Source organism: Scylla paramamosain, chromosome 25 (genome assembly GCF_035594125.1).
Source record: "Scylla paramamosain isolate STU-SP2022 chromosome 25, ASM3559412v1, whole genome shotgun sequence".
NCBI lineage: Eukaryota > Metazoa > Arthropoda > Malacostraca > Decapoda > Portunidae > Scylla > Scylla paramamosain.
Genome location: NC_087175.1, coordinates 13,778,423 through 13,803,087, shown reverse-complemented (window position 1 = coordinate 13,803,087; position 24,665 = coordinate 13,778,423). Strand labels below are relative to the sequence as shown.

The 24,665-nt window shown below is 39.1% G+C and overlaps 1 protein-coding gene and 1 long non-coding RNA gene across 3 annotated transcripts in view; one reads left to right on the top strand and one right to left on the bottom strand.

Moving 5' to 3' along the window:
* Positions 1-24,665, top strand: part of LOC135113221 (uncharacterized) — a 36,303-nt gene that overhangs the window by 8,989 nt on the left and 2,649 nt on the right. Inside the window, exon 2 of one of the 2 annotated variants that reach the window (XR_010274761.1) lies at positions 8,981-9,730. The exons of the other annotated variant lie outside the window; for it this stretch is intronic. This is a non-coding gene — a long non-coding RNA (uncharacterized LOC135113221). Of the gene's footprint in view, positions 1-8,980; positions 9,731-24,665 lie in introns of those variants that run through there. 2 annotated transcript variants of the gene reach the window in all.
* LOC135113220 (uncharacterized) overlaps positions 9,858-24,665 on the bottom strand; it is a 633,180-nt gene continuing 618,372 nt past the window's right edge. The window contains exons 58-60 of the mRNA XM_064028389.1: positions 17,022-17,152; positions 16,020-16,210; positions 9,858-14,520 (exon numbers count right to left, since the gene is read on the bottom strand). Coding sequence (XP_063884459.1) covers positions 14,409-14,520; positions 16,020-16,210; positions 17,022-17,152 — 434 coding nt within the window. The 3' untranslated portion in view covers positions 9,858-14,408. The remainder of the gene's footprint in view (positions 14,521-16,019; positions 16,211-17,021; positions 17,153-24,665) is intronic.

Here is a 24,665-nt window from a genome sequence, read left to right as displayed (position 1 = left end):
GGGTGGCTACAGGTTGGTGCTTAATTTGAAGAAACTCAACAAATTCATGAATTACATCCATTTCAAAATGGAAAATTTTGAGCAGGCAATTAGGCTAATCAGTTCAGGCGCTTTCATGGCTTCGGTGGATCTGAAGCATGCTTATTATTCATTCAAAATTGCAGAGGAGCAGCAAAAATACCTTTGTTTTAAATGGGCAGGGAAGATATACCAATTCACTTGCCTTCCTAATGGTGCTTCTGCAGGTCCTCGTCTTTTCACTAAACTTTTGAAGCCGATTTTTTCTTTTTTGAGATTGAAAGGCTACACCATTACTTCCTTTATAGATGATACTCTTATGTGTAGCAAGTCAGTTGAGGATTGTGTTGCTTGTTTAAAGGATACTGTGGAAATTTTGCAAAATGTGGGGTTTTGTATTAATGTGGACAAGTCTGTTTTGGTGCCTACAAAACGCATAGAATATCTTGGCAACATCATCGATTCTAAAGCCATGACTGTCACACTCCCTGCTTGTAGAGTGAAGAAGATTGTGGAAAGTTGTTCATCCTTGGCCAGTAGAAATAAGGCAAAGATCAGAGAGGTAGCTCGGGTAGTTGGCATGTTGGTAGCTGCCATTCCGGCCGTTGAATTAGGTAAGCTCCATTACAGAATTTTAGAAAAGGCCAAAATTGTTGCATTAAAGGTAGGAAAGGGCAACTTTGACAAATGTATGACTATCTCAAAGGAAATGAAAATGGAGCTGAGTTGGTGGATCTCTGAAGTAGGTACGCAAGTTCGGAAAATTATTCGGACTGCTCCTTCTGTTGAAGTTTTTACTGATGCCTCAGATTTAGGTTGGGGTGGTTGTGTATTAAAGCATTCCACCAATGGTAAATGGACAACAGAAGAAAGTTGCCTACACATTAATGCAAGGGAACTCAAGGCCATCTTGTTTACCCTTCAATCTTTTGCTTACTTGCTTAAAGGCTGCCATGTTAAAGTTATGTGTGATAATACCACAGCCATTGCTTACTCGTATGTTAATGAGATGGGTGGAACTAAATCACTAGTGTGTAACTCTATCTGCATTGATATCTGGAATTGGTGTATTTCCAATGACATCTGGATTACTTGTGCACACATACCAGGAAAGAAGAATGTGTTGGCGGATGAAGCCTCTCGTAATTTTAATGACAAACATGAATGGAAACTTAATCCAAAGATTTTTAAAGAGTTGTGTGTAGTTTTTGGAACTCCCTCCATTGACTTATTTGCTTCTCGCTTAAACAAGCAAATAGATTGTTTTTGCTCGTGGAGACCTGATCCTGAAGCAAAGCATGTGGATGCGTTCACATTAAATTGGGCCAGTTTCGATCTGATTTACCTTTTCCCACCATTTTCTCTCATTACTAGGTGTCTACAGAAAATGAGGGAGGAGAGAGCCAAGGGGTGGATGGTTGTTCCAATGTGGAATTCCCAACCTTGGATGGGCCCTCTTCTGCAAATGTTGATCAAGGCCCCCCCCAGGCTCATCACTCAGAAAACAAATGTACTACGACATCCCTCATCAGCGGAAGAACACCTGATTATGACCCACACCCAATTGATGGCATGTCTTTTGTCAGGCAACAACTTAGAGGGAGAGGTGTATCGTCAGAAGGTACAGAGATTATCATGGCATCGTGGAGACCAGGTACGATGCGGCAATATAGACCACACATTAAAAGATGGTCATCATTTTGTCATAGATGGAATATCAATCCCTCTACTCCGTCTGTAATTAGTGTTTTGAATTTCCTTTCGGAGACATTTCATAGAGGGGTGGGGTATGAGTCTGTTAACACAGCAAGAGGTGCTCTCTCTGCTTTAGGCATTACGTTGGAAGGATGTAGAGCTGGGAATCATCCACTTATCAATAGGTTTATGCGTGGTGTGTTTAACTTGAGACCCTCTTGCCCTAGGTATGCTGAAACCTGGGATGTGCAGCCAGTATTGCAGAAGCTGAGGTCCATGAGCCCATTACAAGACCTATCTTTGAAATCTTTAACTTTGAAATTGGTGATGCTTATGGCATTGACTCAAGCTGCAAGAGTACAGACCTTACATTTATTATTGTATTCCAATGCTATTGTTGATAACAATTCTGTATCTCTTTTGTTAGGGGGCAACATTAAGCAGTGTCGTCCGAAGTTTAATGTGAGAATGCTTAAGTTTCATGCTTATTTACCTGATTCTAGAATGTGTGTTGTAAATACCTTGAAGGAATATATTAACAGAACGGAGAATCTGAGAAAGGAATTTGGGAAGGATAATGGGAAACTCCTCATCAGTGTGGTGAAGCCACATAAAAGTGTTTCCAAAGATACAGTGGCAAGGTGGATTAAAACTGTTCTTGTCGACTGTGGTATCAATACTAAGAAATTCACGGCTGGCAGTGTTCGACCAGCCTCTGCTTCCAAGGCCAAAGCCATGGATGTCCCAGTTAACATTATCTTATCTAAGACAGGTTGGACTCAGGAGACAACCTTTGCTAAACACTCACTCAGGTTTCAGATTTTTTTCAAGAGGCCATACTGGATTCTGTATTGTAATGTTAACAGGTTTCTCTATTCATTTGCGTTGGATCTCAATTGACATATTTTGTTTGTTTTATACATGTACTATATGTTTTTGTAAGGGACATATCTGTTTAAGGAGGAGGATTTTTCATACAATGAAGTTGGGATACATATTTAGTTTGTTTAATTTTCAATCACTCACTTGGAGAACGTTAAGGATTGTGTAGTTCTGAGAGTACACCCACATGGCTTTAAAATCTCATGTGGAGCCTCTCCAGCAATAGCGGTGGGTTGCTGAAGTAAAATTATAGAAGTACATGAGACTTACCATGGGTCAGTTGAAATGTGCTTCGGATTTTGCGAAGCAAGCCACCGCTGCTGGAGAGAGCTTTCACATGCCCACCACTCCCACCCTTCGGAAAGATGGGCTTTTGACTTTGTGTTTCTCTTTCCGACGGGCATTTTTCGGGAACTTGTGGTATGTGGGTGGCTCTCAGCTCTTTAAAGTCTGTCGGTACCTTGATCTTTGTGTATTTCATGTGAAAGCTCTCTCCAGCAGCGGTGGCTTGCTTCACAAAATCCGAAGCACATTTCAACTGACCCATGGTAAGTCTCATGTACTTCTATAATTTTTGCTTTATAAAATTGATAAGCTCAATAACAAGAAGCCTCTTTAAAAGTTGTATTTCCCCTATTAGTACACATAAAATAAAACAACATGATAGAATAAAGGCAAAAAACAATGTGTGGGTGTTAAATACAATTTTAATGTAGCTGTGTGATATCCTTAACAAAATTGTACTGAAGAAAAAAATGCAGCAAGTTAGTTGTAATTTAATAATGTCATTCAACTAAATAGTTGTGAAGGGCATAAATTATTGAATATGTTGATGCCAATTATTACTTTCTATCTCAATCCATTGAAGAGATACTTTTTGAAACTCACAAAACTTTGATGGTGTTTTTTTCCACTTTCAATTTTTGAAACTTATGTCACTCTGGCTCCAGGCGCCTTACATAAAGCATATGAGAAAGTGGAGGACATAGACCACAGTGACTTGGTTTGGGATGCATGAAATACTAGAGGACATGGAAAGAGGCTGAGCATCAAAAAGTATAGTTCCCATGAAGTATTGGTGTATGGGACGGTCTGGATATGGAAATAGTAAATACAAAAAGTATATATGGATTCCAGAAAAGTTGGATATTAAAACATATAGAGATGGAGCAGCACATGCATCGCTCTTTTCCCACAAAGCACTAGGTAAATACACACACACACACACTGGCAGCCTAGGTTGTGAGGCTGGTAGAGGCTATACTATAGTGTCGGTCCTGTCTCCAAAGTGAATAATATGAAAGTGTTAAGTGATACAGTTATCAGTGATTTCATTTTGAAAAAAAAAAAAAAATCAAACATTGGTCATGGTGGAGGCCATGAATAAAGAAATGCCCAGGACATCCTCCCAGGGGTTTCAGAAGAAAAGTAAATTGAAAGGCTAAAGTAATTAGAATCAAGAGAAGAAGGAAGGGAGAAGGAAAAAGAGATTCTGCAGTAAATCGATGCATGAAATAAGGATGACTACCAAATAATATTAAGAGAGAGTAATAATATAACAGTTATGGGAGGCTTTAACCGCAAAGAAATCTGCTGGGAAGAATGGACCACAAAAGGGGGAGAAGAATCATGGGGAAATACAATGGTAAACTTAGTAATGCTTAACACTATGACCCAGTGGCTTGGGGAAAACACTAGATTTAAAGGGAATGAGGAGGCATCAAGGTTAGACCTATTGTTTAAGCAAGAAACTTGATATCATTGAGGAAATAAATTATCAAGAGTTTAGCAGAAAACAGGAGTGAAATTTATAAGAGTGGAAAATATAACTACAGGAAGGCAGATTTCATTAAGTTGAGGAAATTCTTTGTGGACACAATTTGGAAACAACTGTCCATGGCAAGAAATACACAGGAAAAGTGGGTTATATTTATAAAAATCTATAATGAAAGGGTCATTAGATATGTACCAAAGATCATAATTAATGAGGTGAAAAAGAAAGAAGACTGGTAGAATACATGATGTAAACTAGCAAGGAGAAAAAAGCAGCAGCTTGGAATAAATGAGAAGGATGTAAGGAATGGGAAAAATTTAAAGTAGCAAAAAAAATGAGTATGTCTGAATCTTGAGAGAAGAGGAAAGGAATTATGAGAAAAAGATAGCTGACAAATGCAAGAATGACCCAAAACTCTTTTACAGATAAGTAAACAGAAAAAGAAAAAATAAATAAAAAAAAATATATATATATATATATATATATATATATATATATATATATATATATATATATATATATATATATATATATATATATATATAGATAGATAGATAGATAGATAGATAGATAGATAGATAAATGACATTATTTATGAAGATGTTCTGTCATAGGCTCAACTAATGAACATGCTTCCTGTCAGTATTCACCAGAGAAAATAACTCTGTAGGAAAAATAACATGGCACAAGAACAAAGTGTTGAGGGAATTTCAAGTGGACATTCAAGAAGTTATGAAAATGAAGGATCAGGATGTGAGACTCAAGGGCTGGATGGTGTTTCAAACTGGATAATGAAGGAAAATAGTGAACAGCTGGCAGAGATAATACATATCATAGCATGTTCATTTAAAGAGGGAAAAGTCCTTCTAGACTGAAAAAGAATCAATATAGTACCAAGTTTCAAAGGAGGTAATAAAGAAGAACTACTGAATTACAGGCCAGTGTTCCTAACAAGTGTTATTGCAAAAATATGTAAAAATTGTTAAAGACAGGTGGATGAAATATCTAGAAAAATTATACACACTGACTGGACATCAATTTGGTTTCAGAAGTAGAAGATCTTGTGTCAGAAATTTATTGAATTTTTACAGTAGAGCAATTGATATAATCCAAGCAAAGGATGAATTTTTACAGTAGAGGGATGAGATTTTACAGTAGAGCAATTGATATAATCCAAGCTGGGCAGACTGTCTACTTAGATCTAAAAAAGCCATTTGATAAAGTACTCTACCAGAGATTGTTATGCAAAATTCAAAATGCAGGGGGTTTGCAGGGCAAATCACTGGACTGGATAATGAACTTCTTAAGGGACACAGAAATGAGAACAATAATTAAGGGTGAAAAATCAGAATGGTGTAAAGTTTTAAGCAGAGTTCAACAGGGGACAGTTCTGGTCCCTGTAATGTTCTTAGTATATATTAATGGCATGATGGATGAGGTTGACAGCTACATAAGTTCATTTACAAATGATGTAAAGTTGCTGAAAAGAGTGGAAAATAATATTGATTGTGAAATGTTACAGGATCTGGATAAAATGTGAATGGAGTAGGAGACAGGAAATGGAATTTAATGCAAAGAAATGCGAAGTGATGGACCTAGGGAAGTGCAGAAGAAGACAAACAAGATCTTACACCATGGGAGATGTAGAAATTAAGAAAACCAAAGAAGAAAAAGATCTGGGAATTACAATAAGCAATAATTTATCACCATAAAAACATATAAACAATATTGTTGGGGGAACCTATGAGTTCCTGAGAAAGATGAAAAGGGCATTTACTTACATGGATGAGAAGATGATAAAAAAGTTGATTGAATCTATGATTTGACCCAGACTGGAATATGCTGCAACTATTTGGTCACCCCATTGTAAAAAAAAGATATAAGGAATATAGAAAGGATTCAGAGGTGCAACAAAAATGATTCCAAATTTGAGAGATTTAACTTATGAAGATAGACTACAGATATTAGAACTTCCGGCATTACAGCAGAGAAGAGAAAGAGGAGACCTGATTGCTATATATAGGGCTTAGAAGCAGAAAGATCAAGTTGACAAAGATGACCTGTTTGTGTGGGACTCAAGAGACACAAGAGGACATGGTAGGAAATTAAAGAAGAGAGTGTGTAGAAGAGATGTAAAGAAATATAGTTTTCCAAATACGAGTAGAAGCATAGAAATATGGGACAATTTTGATGAAACAGCAGTTCAAGCAAGGAATTTTCATGAATTTAAAGCTAAGTTGGATGCTTATAGATATGGAGACAGGACAGCATAAGCATAGCTCTTTTCCTGTAAAATACAACTAGGTAAATATAACTAAGTAAATACACACAACTGGCCAGTTGTGTCTCACACTCTCACACAGACAACACTGAAGCCCAGAATCTGAGACCTTGGATGAATCTGTCCTCAGTAAAGGCATGTCAAACCTAAATATGTAATAAGCTAGAAAACATGTCTCAAAATTTCTAAGGAGTGAAAAACAATTCAAATGAAAGCTAAAACCAAGTTAATACTAAACATCAGATGCAGCATTATACAGCATTATAAGGCATCTATATGCCTTATAAAATACATGCCCTGCAAAAAGCTAAAATGTCTTCAATTTTTTAATTAATCTATATCACAATTGCAATTTAACACTATAACTATTTAATTGCAAGAACCCAATGAATGAAAACACTTTATTTCACTACCACCACTATAAGGCCATCTAAAGATTATCATTAACCACAATTATTCTCAACAGATGTTGAGAATAATTATAGCAAAATATACCCTGACTTTTGCAAGGCATTTAATAAGGTATCTCACCAAAGGCTCTTGAACAGAATTAAAGTGCTAGGCATTTAATAAGGCATCTCACCAAAGGCTCTGGAACAGAATTAAACTGCATAGGACTGATCAGCAGTAAAGAGTTTCAATTATTGGTTCCAAATTTGATTGAGGACAAGCATTTAGTGGGGTACCACAAAGTCTGAAGACCACTTATCTTTTAAATGCATTTATGAATTGTATGATCAAATCAGCAGCAATTTAAGAAAATTTACATATGACATAAAAATCGATAGATTAATCAGGTTTGGTCCTTATACAACCACCTTGCAGTGAGACTTAAGCTTGAATGGTTCATATGAGTGATGTTTCCCATTATTCCCAGCAACTTCTGTTCCCCAAAACAGCTTGGGCACCTTTTGTGGCAACATGCCATGTTCCCATGCTACCACCAGGATGGTTATCTTCCCTCATGTTCCTGGGAACTTTTTGCCCCACCTCAAAAGTTAAATTACATCAGTATATAATGCCTAGTGAGTTGTTGTGGCCAATAGATGCCATAATATTGATGTGTGAGATTGTGGAGGTGCAAAGAAATATTTGGGTCCACAGAGACAAAGACTGCCAAATACAAGCTTCTAGTCATGTTCTCTGATCTCTGATGTGGCCTAGGAACTGAAGACTCAGTATCCTACAATGGCCAATTTGACTGGAAGAAAGGCTGCTTTTACAATGTTTTTCTAATGCATATCATGAAAAGAGGTGTGTATATATCTGTATAGCGAATTTCATTCAATAAATCAGTACAAGTAGACATGTGTGCAGCCTCCTTGAGAGCCAATTTTTGCAAGGTTCTCTATCCTACTCCCTCATCAAGCACACAGCAAGCAAAAACATATGCCAACTCCTGCTGAGTGAGGCAACAGTTGTTGAAAGGGTATGTGTGGCTTGTCTTAGTGGTTGCCATTAACACTGGCTAATGTGAGACTCTGTGCAGGAATAAAGTCAGGGAATCGTGTAAATATCATCTGCTTGGTGGTGAAATAAGTTCCTGGGAACATGGGAACATGGGATGCCAGAACAAGGGGAAACATTACTGTAGATAAGATGAACCAATGAAGAAATAGATGACATGCAATTCAAAATCAGCAAATGCAAAGAATTAAGTATTTAGTATAGGAAATCTTCATAACTGATACACAATAAAGGATGAGGTTCTAGTAAGATCTGAGAATGAAAAGATTTAAGATCTGTCAGCTCAGATATTCATCAAAGAAAACAATGTATAGAGGCCAAAAATAAAAATAACTGTGTATTAGGATTCACCTTTTGGAGCATCAAGTGTAAGTGTCCTTAAGTAATATTATGTCTGGCATTGGTTAGACAATGCTGTGCAGTTCTGGTTACCATAAGACAGGGAGGATATAGGTCTGTTAGAGTCAATACAAGAAATGTAAAGTATTTCTTACAAGAGGAGGATAATTCTTTAAAATTTAAATTCATTTGAGACATGAAAAGAGGTTCTGACAAAAGTACTTCAATAGTAAGAGATATAATGAGGGTAATACAGGGTGTCCCATGAGTTAAGGTGGTATATCAGCTTTTTTGACCCATTTTCTGTCAAAAATGGTTAAATGAGATACTTGCTCCAAAAAATCAACCCAGTGTTCTGGCAACATTTCAGAGATAAGGTTATAGTGTTCCACGGCCATTTTTAAGGCCTCTAGGGACATCTAAAGGGACATGTGATAAGTGGCAGCATTTCAAGGTCCACTCTGAAGCATAGGAAACATGTACATTTTCATGTATTTTCCTGATTTTTTTTTTTTATCTTGCAGAACATGGCATCTATCTGAACAGCTGGTGTCCCCTCACTGCCTCAGGGGCAGGCCTACACCTACCAGTACCACTGTACCAGTGTCCTTGAGGACTTCCAAGCAAGAGGAGGGTGTAGCACCTTGCTCTATAGCACTGTTTGTTATTCTTACTTTTGAACGCTTACACTTAGCCTCATCATGCCAAGAACAAGTGCCTTATGTAAGAAGAGGAAGGAGGCCTTTGTCAAGGCAAGAGGACCGCTGGAAAGATAAGATTCAGCAAGAAATGAATGCAGTGCTATTACCACCAACACCAGCAGGCTTAAGCCTCAGCTCTCCATTCAAGTGATGAAAAGCAGAAGAGGTTTCTCACATACTCATTCAAATTTCCAGACTGCAGTAGCAAAAGGTGAAACACCATCAAGCCATCAAGAGATGAAGATATTCTTCTCCCTCCCACCTGAGCAGCTGGAATTACTTGGCTTACATCAGATGAAATGATGAAGAGATGTTTGTATGGACCCACATAAAACCCATGAGTCCTTCCACAGCTGCATATGGCTACACTGCCTGAAGCACCTCAGAGCTACAAAGAGAAAGCTCGATTTCATAGTAGCTGTGGAGACAATGGAGTACAACAGTGGTTATGTCACCAGCAATCTCCAATCTTGGCCTGCCATACACCTCCTTTCTTCGCAGAGGCCTCAAGGACAACAGGATGGACAAGCCACTAATATTTTTATTTTTTTTTTAAATAAACAAATGTCTCTAGAGAGAACTCTTTTACTTGCCTCAAAACTTCTGTTGGGTCAGAGAGCAGCATCACAGAGACTCTCTCATCTTTGCACTCTGTTTTCTCGAAAGCAACTTTTCAACTTTGTTTTAATAACTCTGCTAATTTTTAACCAATTACCTTTATTCCTTTTCTTAAAGTGATCACCATTTAATATTTTACATCTTAGTCTGATCAGAATTTCTATTTTGCCAAATCTTCCAGTCAAATTTTCCCCTAACTTCTCCCCTTTTTGACAAAACAAAAAACATGCAAGTTTACAGTTTTACAAAAATTGTACAAGCAGATAAAATAAATGAACATAACATCAGATAAAACTATAAAGTATTCATTCTAGTTTTAATCAGATGAAATTTAAAGCAATTTTGAAAAGTCATAATTACATCATTCTTTATGTGGTAGGGAGTCTAAATTAGCATTTTTTTCTTTTTTTTTTCTCTAACAGTTATTGCCATCGCAACAAGACAAGTTTATCATTAAACAATTACAATAAAAATTTCAAAATGATGGAATGAGTTTTAGCAAAAACTGGCTAAAAAGGCTAATATACTCCCTCAAGGTACATCAGGATTTGATAGCTCAAATAATTTTAAGTCGAAAATACTCTACAAATGCAGTGTTTTGCTTTATTTCACACAAAAATAACATGTAAGCTGTGTGTTGCAGGAGCTGCTCACCTGTGTGGGCCTCTTTCCTTCCCTGGCTTGCTACGTACTCGAGTGGCACCACACGGCATTAAATAATATTTTTTTTGTGTACAATCTACACAGTCAAAGCCTTACAAGAAACAATTAGCAAATAACAGATTGAATTTTTTTTATATATCAATGAAGAAAATGTACAGGTAACACAAGCAATAGTGGTTGTTCAGTGCTACTTTTTAACATACATGGCAACTTACTGCAACTGACACCCCCTCCACATTCAGCAGTTGATATTTTGACACCTAAGTGACTGGTCTCACCATTCAACTGACTGCCAAAGTGCATCTTTTTGCTACAATGAAGATGCCTTTCATATTCGGTAACACTGAGTATTCAGATATGATATTAAAGTGATGATATTCATGACATGATATTTATTCTGTGATGGGAATGCCCGGGCAGCAGTAGCAGAATACAGACACAGGTACCCATATAGAAGACACCTAGATAGTAGAGTGTTCTAAAGAGTGTGTCAGCACAAGCAGAGCATGAGAGAGGATGTTTCCCCAATACTTCTGCAGCAGTTGAATATATTGGAGAAGTTCAAGACAGCATCATCCAGATGACAATATGAAGCCATCTTCATGAAGCTGGTGAGTTGCCATGTATATTTAAAAAGCAGCATTTAACAACCACTGTATTGCTGTGTTACTTGTACATTTTCCTCACTGACACATACAATAATTTAATCTGTCAATTGGTAACTGTTTCCTTTAAGGTTTTGACTGCATAGACTGTACCCGAAAAATTATTACTTAATGCCATGTGGCATCATTACAATTACAATACAATTATGAATTAAAGGTAGCCAGCCAGGCGAAGACGGACCCCAAGGGATTTTATCAGGTATACAGGACGAAAAATAAGGATACTGTAGGTCCATTAAAGGCAGCAGATGGGGAGCTGGTTAGTTCTGGGGAGGAGATTAGTAAACTTCTGAATGATTATTTTTTAACTGTCTTCACTCAGGAAAACATGCAGGATATGCCAGATAGTGAACAGGTGTTTAGAGCAGATGAGTATGAGAAGCTGACGGATATTTCCATAACTAGGGAAATAGTGGAGCAGGAGATAGATAGGCTAAAAAATTTCAAGTCACCAGGACCTGATGAAATATATCCCAGAGTACTGAAGGAATGTAAAAAGATTATTAGTGAGCCGTTAGTTTCTGTCTTTAGGAAATCACTGGAGTCGGGGGAGGTACCAGTAATGTGGAGGCAGGCTAATGTAGTACCCATCTTTAAGAAAGGGGATAAAACTTTAGCGTCTAATTATAGACCTGTCAGCTTAACTTCAGTTGTAGGTAAAATGTTAGAGTCAATAATAGCCAGGAACATTAGGGAACATTTAGACAAACATAACTTGATAAATCAGTCACAGCATGGCTTCACGAAGGGGAAGTCTTGCCTGACAAACTTGTTAAGTTTTTACAGTAAGGTGTACGAGGCAGTAGATAATGGTGATAGTTATGATATCTTATATCTGGACTTTAGTAAAGCTTTCGACAAGGTGCCCCATCAAAGGCTCCTGAGAAAGGTTAGGGCGCACGGGATAGATGGGAAGGTGTTAGGTTGGATAGGGTCATGGCTTGGTAACAGGCGACAGAGAGTGCTAATAAACGGCTCGAAATCCGAGTGGGGTCATGTCATTAGTGGGGTGCCACAGGGATCAGTATTAGGGCCATTATTATTTCTAATATATATCAATGACTTGGATAGTGGAATTAGTAGCGATGTTAGTAAATTTGCGGATGACACAAAGATAGGTAGATTAATTAGGTCAGAAGCGGATGCCATCGCCTTGCAGACAGACTTAGATAGAATGAATGAATGGACGGATAGATGGCAAATGCAATTTAATATCAATAAATGCAAAGTACTTAGCGTAGGTAGAGGAAACCCACACAATAGGTACACATTAAACACCCAAACTCTGGTAGGTGCAGGGTACGAGAAAGATTTAGGAGTTATAGTTAGCTCTGAACTCCGTTTAGGGAAACAATGCATAGAAGCCAGAAACAAGGCAAATAGGGTACTAGGATTCATTTTTAGGAGTGTTAAAAGTAGAAGGCCGGAAGTAATATTAAAATTATACTTGGCGCTGGTCAGACCTCATCTAGACTACGCTGTGCAGTTCTGGTCCCCACATTACAGGAAAGATATAGGTCTATTAGAATCAGTACAGAGGAGAATGACTAAAAGGATACAGGGGATGAGGAGTATTCCTTACGAAGCGAGGTTGAAGCGGTTAAATTTACATTCTCTAGAGAGACGTAGGTTAAGAGGGGACCTGATAGAAGTCTTTAAGTGGTATAAGGGTTATAACAAGGGAGATGTAAGCAAAATTCTTAGGATCAGCAACCAGGGTAGAACAAGAAATAACGGGTTCAAGCTTGAAAAATTTAGGTTTAGGAAGGAGATAGGGAAAAATTGGTTCTCAAATAGAGTGGTAGATGAGTGGAACGGACTCAGTAATCATGTAGTTAGTGCTAGGACACTAGAGAGCTTTAAGAGAAGATTAGACAGGTTTATGGATGGGGATAACAGATGGAAATAGGTAGGAGTGTTTCATACAGGGACTGTCACGTGTAAGCCTGGTCGCTTCTTGCAGCTTCCCTTATTTCTTATGTTCTTATGTTCATTAGAGTATGTAGTGAGCCGAGGAGGGAAGGAAGGAGACAGAGGCCCACCCACACAAATGGCTCCCATAACACACAACTTGCACGTTAATTTATTGCAAAATAAAAGCAAAACACAACATATGTGTATGGAGTATTTCTGACTTAGAATTATTTAAACTACCAAATCCCGAAGTATGTACCTTAACTTGCAGGACACCCTATAAAAACAAAATTCTTGGTATTAGTAATCAAGGTAGGACTAGAAGTAATAGATTTATAAAATTATATTAAAAAAAGGGAGGAAGAAATTGGTTCTCAAGTATAGTGGTAGATGAATGAGATAGAGTCAATAATTAGGTTGTTACTGCTGAGTCAATAGGGAACTTTAAAAGATGATTAGACATTTATATATAGGAATGATAGGTGGATATAGGTTGGTATGGTTTAAACATACTGTAAGCCTACTATCTTTTTTATAGTTTCCCTTATGTTCATCTATTCAAGTAGGTGATGGCTGGTCTCTTTCAGAGATAAGGGTTGGTATTCTCTTCTATATCATATGTTACTTGTATTCTTTCTGTCTTTTCATTATACCCAAAGATGTTACTTGACCCATTAACCTGCTAAGACTTCTCCATTCTTCTTTTTCTTAAAGTGGTGATGGAGATTTACAAGTGCACTGCTGATTTCCCTCTTAGAGGCAGCTGGGTTTCAGTGGATGAGTGGCAACTGGCACCAAGCTTAGCTCAAGTGTGGGGAGCACTCATTTTTCTGCTTTTTTTTTTTTTCTTTTTTTTTGGAGACTCCACAGAAAGCTGTATGTCTCCCATATGCTCCCACTTGGCATAAGTCCTTGGATTGTCTAGGGAACACAGAAGTCTGTCATGAATGATGGAGAAACCCTTGGCAATCATGGTGGACCTGGATGTGGGTAACCATTGTAAGGTAACATTTGTGAAAACTGGTAATCTTGGTCTTGAGACATAGTAATGTTTTAGCTCAACTAGTCACTGTTATTTGAACATTGCAACTGACCTAATTTGTTGTAAGGTGGGTGATCACTCCTCTTTACAATCCTATCATGGCAATCCCCTTTGGGGAAATTCCTAAAAAGAGGTATCAGATATAGAAAGATATAACAGAATAAAGAGTCATTCTTACAGGCACTTACTCATATGCTGATGTAACAAGCTTAAAATTGTACACTGCTATATCTTTCAATTAAGTAATGTTATATATTTTCTCCTCAAGATAAGTTACAAAATATGAACCATCCGAGATGACCCACCAATCATTTTGCTGACCAAGAATAACTTGGCAGTGCTTGTAGGCCTATATACTGTTACCCACATATCCCTTGTGGTACATAGATGACTTCAGGGAATCCTTGGTACTGAAGTCAAGACTGCCTTCAAAGTAGGTTGAGTTGACATACTCGAGGAACCTGCCAGCCATGGAAAAAAGTGTTTAGTAGAGAGAGAAATGGGGAGAGTGGTTTCAACTGTTAGAAAGTAAATAATATAGATAACTGAAATCATTTTTTTTTTTTGAGATCTTACACTGATAAGAATTAATGGTGTACTATATGGTGGTCCAACTTCAACATTATGGGTCATTTTGACACTAAACATTAAAATAGAGGGCTACTAATAATAGTAGATATATATGATTACTATTATTCCACATACATTATTTTGCAGTTGTAAGTATCATTTTTTTTTTTACTGAATTAATCTGAATTAATATACTAGATAGGAGTTCTTACAAGGCACAAAGAATGAACTCACAAGCCATTCATGTCCCATGGGACCACAGTTGAAATATAAATAAAGAATAATATAAAGCACATGAGGATGAGGTTCATGCTTAGCAGGCTTTACAGGCTTTGTGGAATCCTACATGGCAAGGTTTCTATCTGCCCAGCTGGGCCACATATCACCTTTACAGCCTCAGCATTGATTTGTATTGGTGCCTCAGTGGTCAGTTACTCTTGGATATCTGGACATAAATTTAGAGCATAACATGCCATGTATAATCTTTATGCACTTTATACTTCATGTTTAGTTATTATTGATTTAGAGTAAACTATATACTTTGGAGAGGACTGTTGCACTAGTATTCATGACAAAGGTAACTGATGAATTGGTATCAAGCAAGTTAACTATTGAATACTTAACTAACTGAATAAGGAAATAAAATCTTAGGGTAACATTATTTGTAGAATATTGCATGGTCTCCCAAATTCATAGTTGTTTTTCTAAGAGGGTTAGGTTTGTACAGGAAGGCCAAGGTGTGAGTAGCTTTATCAGTTATTTATTGATACTCAGTTTTGATAGAAAAATTACAGAATGCATTGTTGGAAAGATTGATGAACTGGATTCATGTGTGCATTATTTTAATTTATTTGAGTTGGTAGTGATATTGAATTTTTTTTTACTAAATACTGTTCAGTAAAAGCAAGTTTGTTACCAGAGATTCACAAAACAGATGGAAAGGTAACTTGGTGTTTGTAGTAGAAAAAAATTATCAGAAAGCCCATAACAGAAAGCAGAAGAGGACAAGCAAAAATAAAATCTAAGGAAGAATAGAGACCAGGCATGGAGGATGAAAGTGAGGAAATGAAGAGACAAAAGGAACATGAAAAGTAATGAATGCAGAGAGAGAGAGAAAGAGAGAGAAATTCAGACTAATAGGAAAGTAGAAATAAGCATTTGGAAGAAGTAAGGAAAGCTAATGGAGGAATGCATGGAAGGATAACAGTGAAGAAAATTATTAGGGGAATGACTTAGAGCAAAGAAGAAAGAAAAAAAAAAAGACTTGAAACATGGACAGGGGAAAAAACAATGAGGGAAGGAAGGGAATCAGAGATCAACAGCAGTGAATATAGAAATGAAACAATAAAAGAAATTAACTATGATAAAGAAATGTTCATTTTTCACCTACTTGTCAATCTTGTTAGGGAATTCCTTGACAGATGAGGAGCTTTGCATGTCATCTGTAGTAACAACCTTGGTGGTGTTGAGTTGAGTAGTCTTAGGAGGTGAGCTGCCCTTCCCCAGGAATGAACGGAACCGCCTCCACACAAAGTTCACCATCTCATATTCATTTGGCTGGTTGACAATATCATATTTCACCTACAAAAGAGGTAATTTATTTTTTCTTTGTATTTCTCCAATTATAGTTTACAAGATCAGAGTTAAGTATATGGTGTTGTCTTTATTTCTACATTTTCTAACTTTACTGAAGTCAAGGATGTTCATTGCTTTGTATCATCATTGCTTCCCACATTCATTTCATTTCATTTCATTTCATGAAATGTTCTTATCTGTGGACAACTTATTTTATGAAGAATGCAGTATTAGTTTTCAGCTGAGAAATGAATAGATGAAATTCAGGGAAATGTTGCCTTTGCTGATACATGAGACTCTTCAATGCAAAAGGTAGAAAGGCATGGCCTTTGTGAACAGAGTAATGTTATATGCCAATAAAGGAGGAGAAAGGTATGTGCTGACTAAGGTATCGTGAATCCCTGAAAAACAGACCTAGGAACACAGAATTGAAATGAAGGAGGAGATACAAGCCGAGTGTAATAGTCTTGTAGAGAGAAGACTGGAGTATTGTGATCATTATGAGAAGACAGAATATAGTTACTGGGTGAAAAGATTTACAAATATCAATCTAGATGATAGCTTTAAACATGAAAACATGAAGAAGTAATCCAGGGGAACCTGAGAGATCTTAACCTGTGCAAAGAGGCTGCTGGAGATGTTGGCAAGCTGTTGTTAGGTGAAAATGACTAGCTCATGCAAGCCTTTCATGATGATGACAATGGTGATGATTATAATGAAATGGTGCACCTTGGTTTTAATTAGATAGTGATGATGATAACATTATTAATTTGTGTTGCAATATTACAGACAGGTGGTGAAAGCTACTGATGCTTACCTGTGTGAAGGCCTTAATGATGAGTGTGAGGAGCAGATTAATGAGCACCCAGGAGTTACACAAGACAAACACGAAGAACATGATAGGCACTATACGTGACACCTGCTGCATCTCCTCAAACTGGAATTTACCTGTGAAAAACAAATAGCTTAGATGGTAACATAGCTGCAGTATAATGTGTGAGGAATGTGAATGTTAACTTGAAAGTGATGTAAGTTGCTTTGTGTATTCTTGATTTCACTTTATGAGATTTAACTGACATTACAATCTGTAGGGAGGGGACCACAAATGTCCCCAGGCTGGACTGCTCTTCTGGTATTGATTCTAAGTGTCTTGACACCCCCCCCAACTTTTTCTTCATTAATTTCTGCAACATTCGCAGTCTTAGATCTAATTTTCAATTTGTAGAACATCACCTCTCCTTTAATAAACCTTATAGTCTTTTCCTCACTGAAACACAGGTGTCTGAGGCAACTGACAGTAGCCCCTTTTCTGTTCCCTCCTACTTTTTCTATCCTCATTTTCAATCCAAAGTTTGATGTTGCATTTATGTGCGCAATGACTTAACCTGTTCTCGAACCCACGCTCTTGAATCTTCTGAGTTTTCCACCATCTGGCTATGACTACAGAGTCACTCTGAAACTAAATTTATCTGTGCTGTATACCTTTCACCTAACTCCTCTGACTATAAGAAATTCTTTGACTACTTAACTTCCAAAGTGGAGCACATTTTGACTCTCTTCCTTGTTGTGATCTCAATTCTTGGAGACTTCAATGTTCACCACCAACTTTGGCTTTCCTCTCCCTTCAGTGACCATCCTGGTGAATTAGCCTTCAACTTTGCTATCCTCCATGACCTAGAGCAATTGGTGCAACACCCTATTCGTATTCCTGACCATCTTGGAGACACACCCAACATTCTTGACCTTTTCCGGACCTCTAATCCTTCTGCTTGTGCTGTCACCCTCTCTTCTTTGTTGGGCTCCTCCGATCACAATCTCATATCTGTATCTTGTTCTATCACTCCAGTCCCTCCTCAGGATCCCCCTAAGCAAAGGTGCCTCTGGCATTTTAACTCTGTTAGTTGGGGGGACCTGAGGAGATATTTTGCTGATTTTCCTTGGAATGACTACTGCTTCCATGTCAGAGACCTGTTTTTGTGTGCCGAGCGCATAACAGAAGTGATAGTGTCTGGCATGGAGGCATATATTCCTCACTCTTTTTCTTGACCTAAACCTTCCAAACCTTGGTTTAACACAGCTTATTCTCATGCTACACATGATAGAGAGGTGCCCCACAAAAGGTACTTAAGCCTTCCATCACCAGAATCTCATGCACTTTATATTTCTGCCCAGAATCATGCCAAGTCTGTTCTCCAACTAGCCAAAAACTCCTTCATTAATAGAGTCAAAATCTTTCAAGATCTAACTCCCCTTGTGACTTCTGGCATCTAGCCAAAAAGATCTCCAATAACTTTGCTTCTTCTTTCCCTCCTCTATTTCAACCAGATGGCACCACTGCTATCACATCTATCTCTAAAGCTGAACTCTTTGCGCAGACCTTTGCTTAAAACTCTACCTTGGACAATTCAGGGCTTGTTCCTCCCTCTCCTCCATCCTCTGACTACTTCATGCTACCTATTAAAATTCTTCACAATGATGTTTTCCATGCCCTCACTGGCCTAAACCCTCAGAAGGCTTATGGACCTGATATGGTCCCTCCTATTGTTCTCTGAAACTGCTCCTCTGTGCTTGCACCTAGCCCAGTGAAACAATTTCAACATCGTCTGTCAACATCTACTTTTCCTTGATGTTGGAAGTTTCCCTACATTCAGCCTTTTCCTAAACAGGATGACCATTCTTATCCCTCAAACTACCATCCTATTGCTTTAATTTCCTGCCTATCTAAAGTTTTTTAATATATCCTCAACAGGAAGATTCTTAAACATCTATCACTTCACAACCTTCTTTCTGATCACCAGTATGGGTTCCGTCAAAGCTGCTCTACCGGTGATCTTCTGGCTTTCCTTACTGAGTCTTGGTTTTCCTCTTTTAGAAATTTTGGTGAAACTTTTGCTGTTGCCTTAGGCATATAAAAAACTTTTGATAGATTCTGGCACAAAGCTTTGATTTCCAAGCTACCCTCCTATGGCTTCTATCTTTTCTCTGTAACATCATCACAGGTTTCCTTTCTGACCATTGTATTACTGCTGTGGTAGATGGTCACTGTTCTTCTAAATCTATTAACAGTGGTGTTCCTCAGGATTCTGTCCTGTCATCCACTCTCTTCCTATTATTAATCTATGATGTTTTAAACAAAACTTTTTGCCCTATGTGCACTCCTATGCTGATGATACCACCCTACACTTTTCCATGTCTTTTCACAGACACATTATTCAGCTAGTCTGGAGAAGAAGCAGCCCAATGGTAACAATGAGGTAACATGGATGACTACATCAAATGTTATCTGCATGATTTTCAGTACACTCATAAGGTCATTCATGATCCCCTTACTGCATTGCAAACTGAGATGTTGCGGAAACATTATAGAGTAACAGATTCTTCCATTGAAGTTGGTGATATCATTTTCACTAGAGTTCATGATCCAAACTCCAAGTTAGATCCATTGTTCACTGGGCCACATCATGTAATCAAATCTCTCCATGGCCAAAAAGTAAAAATTCTATATCTCAAGACCTTAGCAGAGCAAATCGTCCACGTTGATCACTTGAAGTGTGTGAACAAAGGGTTCGATGGTGAGTCTGCACATCAGGTAACCCTTCATTCTGATTCAACTGATCCTCATAGCTCCTCAGGTCTAACTCCATACACACACACACACACACACACACACACACACACACACCTTCATCTTACAGACACAAACTTTTCTCTCACTCAACGATTTAATCATCCTCAGTTTCAATATCCTGCATATATATGTATATTTATCTTATTTATGTGTGTTGTATATGTATGGCATCTTTTATGTCTGTATATTATTATTAAGGTTATCGCTTTCGTACTCTCTCACATGTCATTTATTATCTATTAACTGTTCATATCTTATTGCTCTCATTATTATTATGTTCAAATGCGAGGATGCATTTTTTTTCTTTTTCTTTTTTTTTTTTTGTAGGGCGAGACACTATCAGTCACATCAGCCATAACAATTATTACTGTATATATTCATCACTCCTATATTCCATTGCCCAGTATTCCACGTGCACTATTCCTCACGCGGCCAGCATAATGTATTTTAAACCTTTTCTCCTTCCTCTCTCCCTCTCAAGGGAATATCATAGCTTCCCTACATTCCTGCCAGTCCTTAGGAAAAACACCTGCATTGCCTTCGTTGTCTTCTCGCAGGTCATTGGTCAGAATAACGACCTCTGTCACTGGTTCTTTTACCCCATTTCCATGCATCTGATTGGCCATCTCTTCATCTCAGATTCTGAATTCTGATCCATTTCCTTCACATGAATAGAATCAGTATATGTAGCTAGAGTTCAGAGAGAGACAGTCAGTCATCGCACATTAGAGAAAGTCAAGCATCATCACGTCCATCGTAATCTGTCTCAACATCAAATGTGTACATCTCTGTCCATCATTAAATCAAGAAAGTACATCTGTCTGTTGTGTTACCTTCACTCACACAATCAACCATAATCTAAACCACTACCCACAATCTCTACACTACCAGTATTCATCATAGAACCAACAAGCCACCATCATCTATCCTGCTGCCATCATCTCCAGCAACATCCATAAAGTAAATTAACCAGCGAAATCCATCCAGACAAGTGGTAACAAAACTTGATACAAGTGGTGACCAGGATATCCAGGTGCCTTCAGAACAATAGTGACTATGAAAACTACTTGCAGTTGTTTGAAAGTGCCTAGTAACATAGCTAACATGAAGGTACCAGAGAGCAATTCGGCTGTCACTAAGGTCATGAGTGTTGGAGGCAAACTGGTTGATGCCAGACTGGCTCATACAAATGGTTTACTTATGAGGGCTTTGGTTCTTATTGCTCATTATATCAGTGATATTGGTGAAAAGGCTGGCAAACCTTTAAACACTTAGAAGGCTTCAATGATAGCCTTAGACTTGTTATCTCAGATTTTAACTATCTCAGTTAATTGGGAAAGGAAGTGGCTCAAGTTTCATGTTAATGATACAGCTTTGACAGAATTATGCAAATGGGGTTGTGAAGATGAACTTCTCCCTTTTGACATGGTTAAAAAATGTGATAGAATACATAAAACTTATAAGATTGAGAAGACCTTGTCAGCCATTCAAGCATGGCAAAATGAAGATGGTTGACCATTCCAGGCAGGGGATAAGGAAGCCACTCTTCAACCATGCCAGATCTGCCTACCCATCTAGGCCTTTTTTTAGGCCAAAGTCAGTCCTTGGGGAGGAGGACTCAAAACTACAGAGCTTCCCAGTAATTCAGTCTTTTACAAGTTTTGTCAGTTTGTGCCCTGTGTTAAACATTCCAGACAACTTTGTTGGGAAGAAAAAAAATACACACAGGCTTCAGTGGCACTGTTTAACAAATGATTTTGGATGTAGTGGATGACAATGTCATTGATTTTTATGATTATATAATCTACCTGTACAGAGTCCCCAATTTTGTTGATCAAAACACCCTGGATACTGTTTTATATTTGTTTCTTAAGAACAAAACAATTGAGAGGTGTAAGGCCAAGGATATTTCAGGTTTTTATTCTAATATGTTCCCTACCTTTAAGAAGGATGGTTATGCCAGGGTAATTTTGAATCTGAAAGATTTAAATAATTATATACAATACTTTCATTTCAAAATAAATTTCATTAAGGATGTTATTAAGCTGATTCAGCCTGATACTTTATGACTGTGGATTTTAAAGATGAATAAATAATAAATAATAAATAAAAAAAAATACAGTACAGTACTGTTTCTCCTTCATGGATTTTCATCTATTACAAAGAGTTTAAGAACATAACACTCGCAATAGTTGAGAGATTACTGCACTTGCTTGCTGTAAGGGCTGAGTTCTACTCCTTGGCAAAGGTGGAGAAGAAGCCACCATCAAGGAAGGCAAACCCAGACGGTTTTTGTGGCTCATGTTGGGGCTGTGGCAAGAAGGGCCACAGACGCAGTCGGTGCCCAAAGGAACGAAGGACGTGTTCTCTCGACCAGCTGGGTTCTGATGCCGTTCAGCCTTGCTGCAAGGACTGCGGCAAGTCTGGCCACTGCTCCAGTGCCTGCCCCAATCCAAAGGAAGTGGTGCAGGCGGGAAACTTGGACAGGCTGGAGAAGGAGGCTAAACCCCAGCCGTCCTCAGTCCCCAGGCCCCGCCTTGTGTAAGCTGCTGCTGGACAGCCAGCGCGATGCAGGTGGAGGGCTCAGTGGACACCAATGCCACCTGACAGTGGACACCGGGGTTGAGAAGGCTTTGGTGCGGCCTGACATGCTGGCCACCACTCGATTCCCAGACGCGCCACATAGGCTGTGTGGCATGACGGGGCACTGTGTGCAGCTCAAGGGCCCAATGGATGTTCCTATTGGCATGGGCAGCGCTGTGGAGCGCCTGCCGGTGTATGTCACTAAATTGGATGAACCATGTCTGCTGGGACTCGACTACCTGATGCAGAGCAAGGCTTGTGTCGACCTTGGACAGAAGCTGGTGAGGTTGCATGGCTAAGAAGTGCAATTGCTTCTGGAGGTTGGCTGTGCAGAGGTAGTTGTGGCTGAGAGAGTGCACCTTGCCCCTAGGATGGAGGCCAGAATCCGGTGTCGACTGTCCAGAGCGATGCGTGGATTGGAAGGCATGGTGGAGCCCACACAAAACCTGCGACTGGCTCATGGCGTGGCAGTCAGGCGGAGCCTCATTCAAGCGGGTGAGGAATTAGTTATGGTGTTGGTAGCTAACCTCTCCGATGAGGCTCGGAAGGTGCCCACTGGGGCCAAGCTGGGCACTTGTGAGGAAGTGGAGTGCCCTGAGGAGACGTTGGGTGTGCAGAGGTGGCTGCTGTGAGGCCGCTGCCCGACCTCCTGGAGGATTTGGCTCACCAGAGTGCCGCTAACCTGACAGAGGCGCAGACAGAGAAGGTGTGCCACACCCTGGCTCAGTATGCGGACGTCTTTAGCAGGGGTGACATGGACCTGGGCTGCACGGGGTTGGTGAAGCACAGCATCAGCACGGGAAGTAGTGTGCCCATCAAGAGCCCGTCCCGACGTATTGCACCAGCCAGGCGAGAGGAGATGCAGCGCACCGTCAATGAGCTGGCAGCGCAGGGGATGGTTGAGCGGTCGGACAGTCCGTGGTCATCAGCAGTAGTCCTGGTTAAGAAGAAGGATGGCATGCAGCGCTTCTGTGTGGACTACCGGGCGCTGAATGACATGACTGACGAGGACTCTTACCCCCTGCCGAGGATTGATGATATGCTTGACACACTGGTGGTGGCCAGGTGGTTCTCCACACTCGAACTGAAGTCGGGTTTCCACCAGGTGGAGATGGCAGAGGAGGACAATCCCAAGACTGCTTTCTACTTCGGTCAGGGCTTGTGGCAGTTCAACGTCAAGCCCTTCGGTCTCTGCAACGCCTCTAGTTGTTTTAAGCGTCTGATGGAGAGGGTGTTAGACGGCCTGCAGTGGAAGACAGCACTCGTGTACATCGATAACATCATTGTCTTCGGGAGCACCTTCGAGGAGGAGCTGGAGCAGCTGGAGGAGGTTCTGCAGCGGCTGAGGAAAGCCAACCTCAATCTCAGCCCCAAGAAGTGCTCTCTTTCAGCACGAGGTGCCATTCCTGGGGCATATATATATATATATATATATATATATATATATATATATATATATATATATATATATATATATATATATATATATATATTTTATTTAATCAAATATGTGACCGTGAAAGCGGCACATTAAGGAAACTTGAGATTATAGTTATGTGCTATATAGATAATTGCATTTTCATTGCAGGGTCTGGTAAGTAGCTAACAGACAATGTGAGATATGCTATTCAATTGTTTGATTCGGTTGGGCAAACAGTTAACCTTGGGAAGTCTATCTTAGTTCCTACACAGGAAGTGGAATTTCTGGGAGTTATGCTCAATTTTAGATATGGCTACAACTCTGCTCTTCTGAAGGAAAGAAAGCATCAAACAACAGGGTAATTTATTGCATAAGAGAGACACCTGCAGACTTTTTCAGCCTTTGCATAACCTCTGAGCTGGCTGCCTGAGCTCTCAGATACAAATACAGTCAAACCTCAGTTTTTGTGTCCTAGTTTTTGTATGATTTGGTTTTCGACGACTTTTTTCATCAAAATTTTGCCCCAGTTATCATACATCTGCTTGGTTTTTGTACAGTTGAAAATGCTCTGTACCAAACTCATCTGCCTGCCCTTGTGACTTGACCCCTCATTTCCCAGAATTGAGTCCCACACAAAGCATCCCATGCATTCATGACTCAGTCTACCTTTGTTTCTCATTGAGTGAGGATCACCCTGGGCGTTCATCTGAAACATGTTGTAATAATCCATTGTTTTTTGTATTTGTTTACTGAGTGTGACTGCTAAATAAGCCACCATGGGCCAAAAAAAGTTCCAAGTGCCAGCCCTTTGATAAAGGCAAGAAACGCGA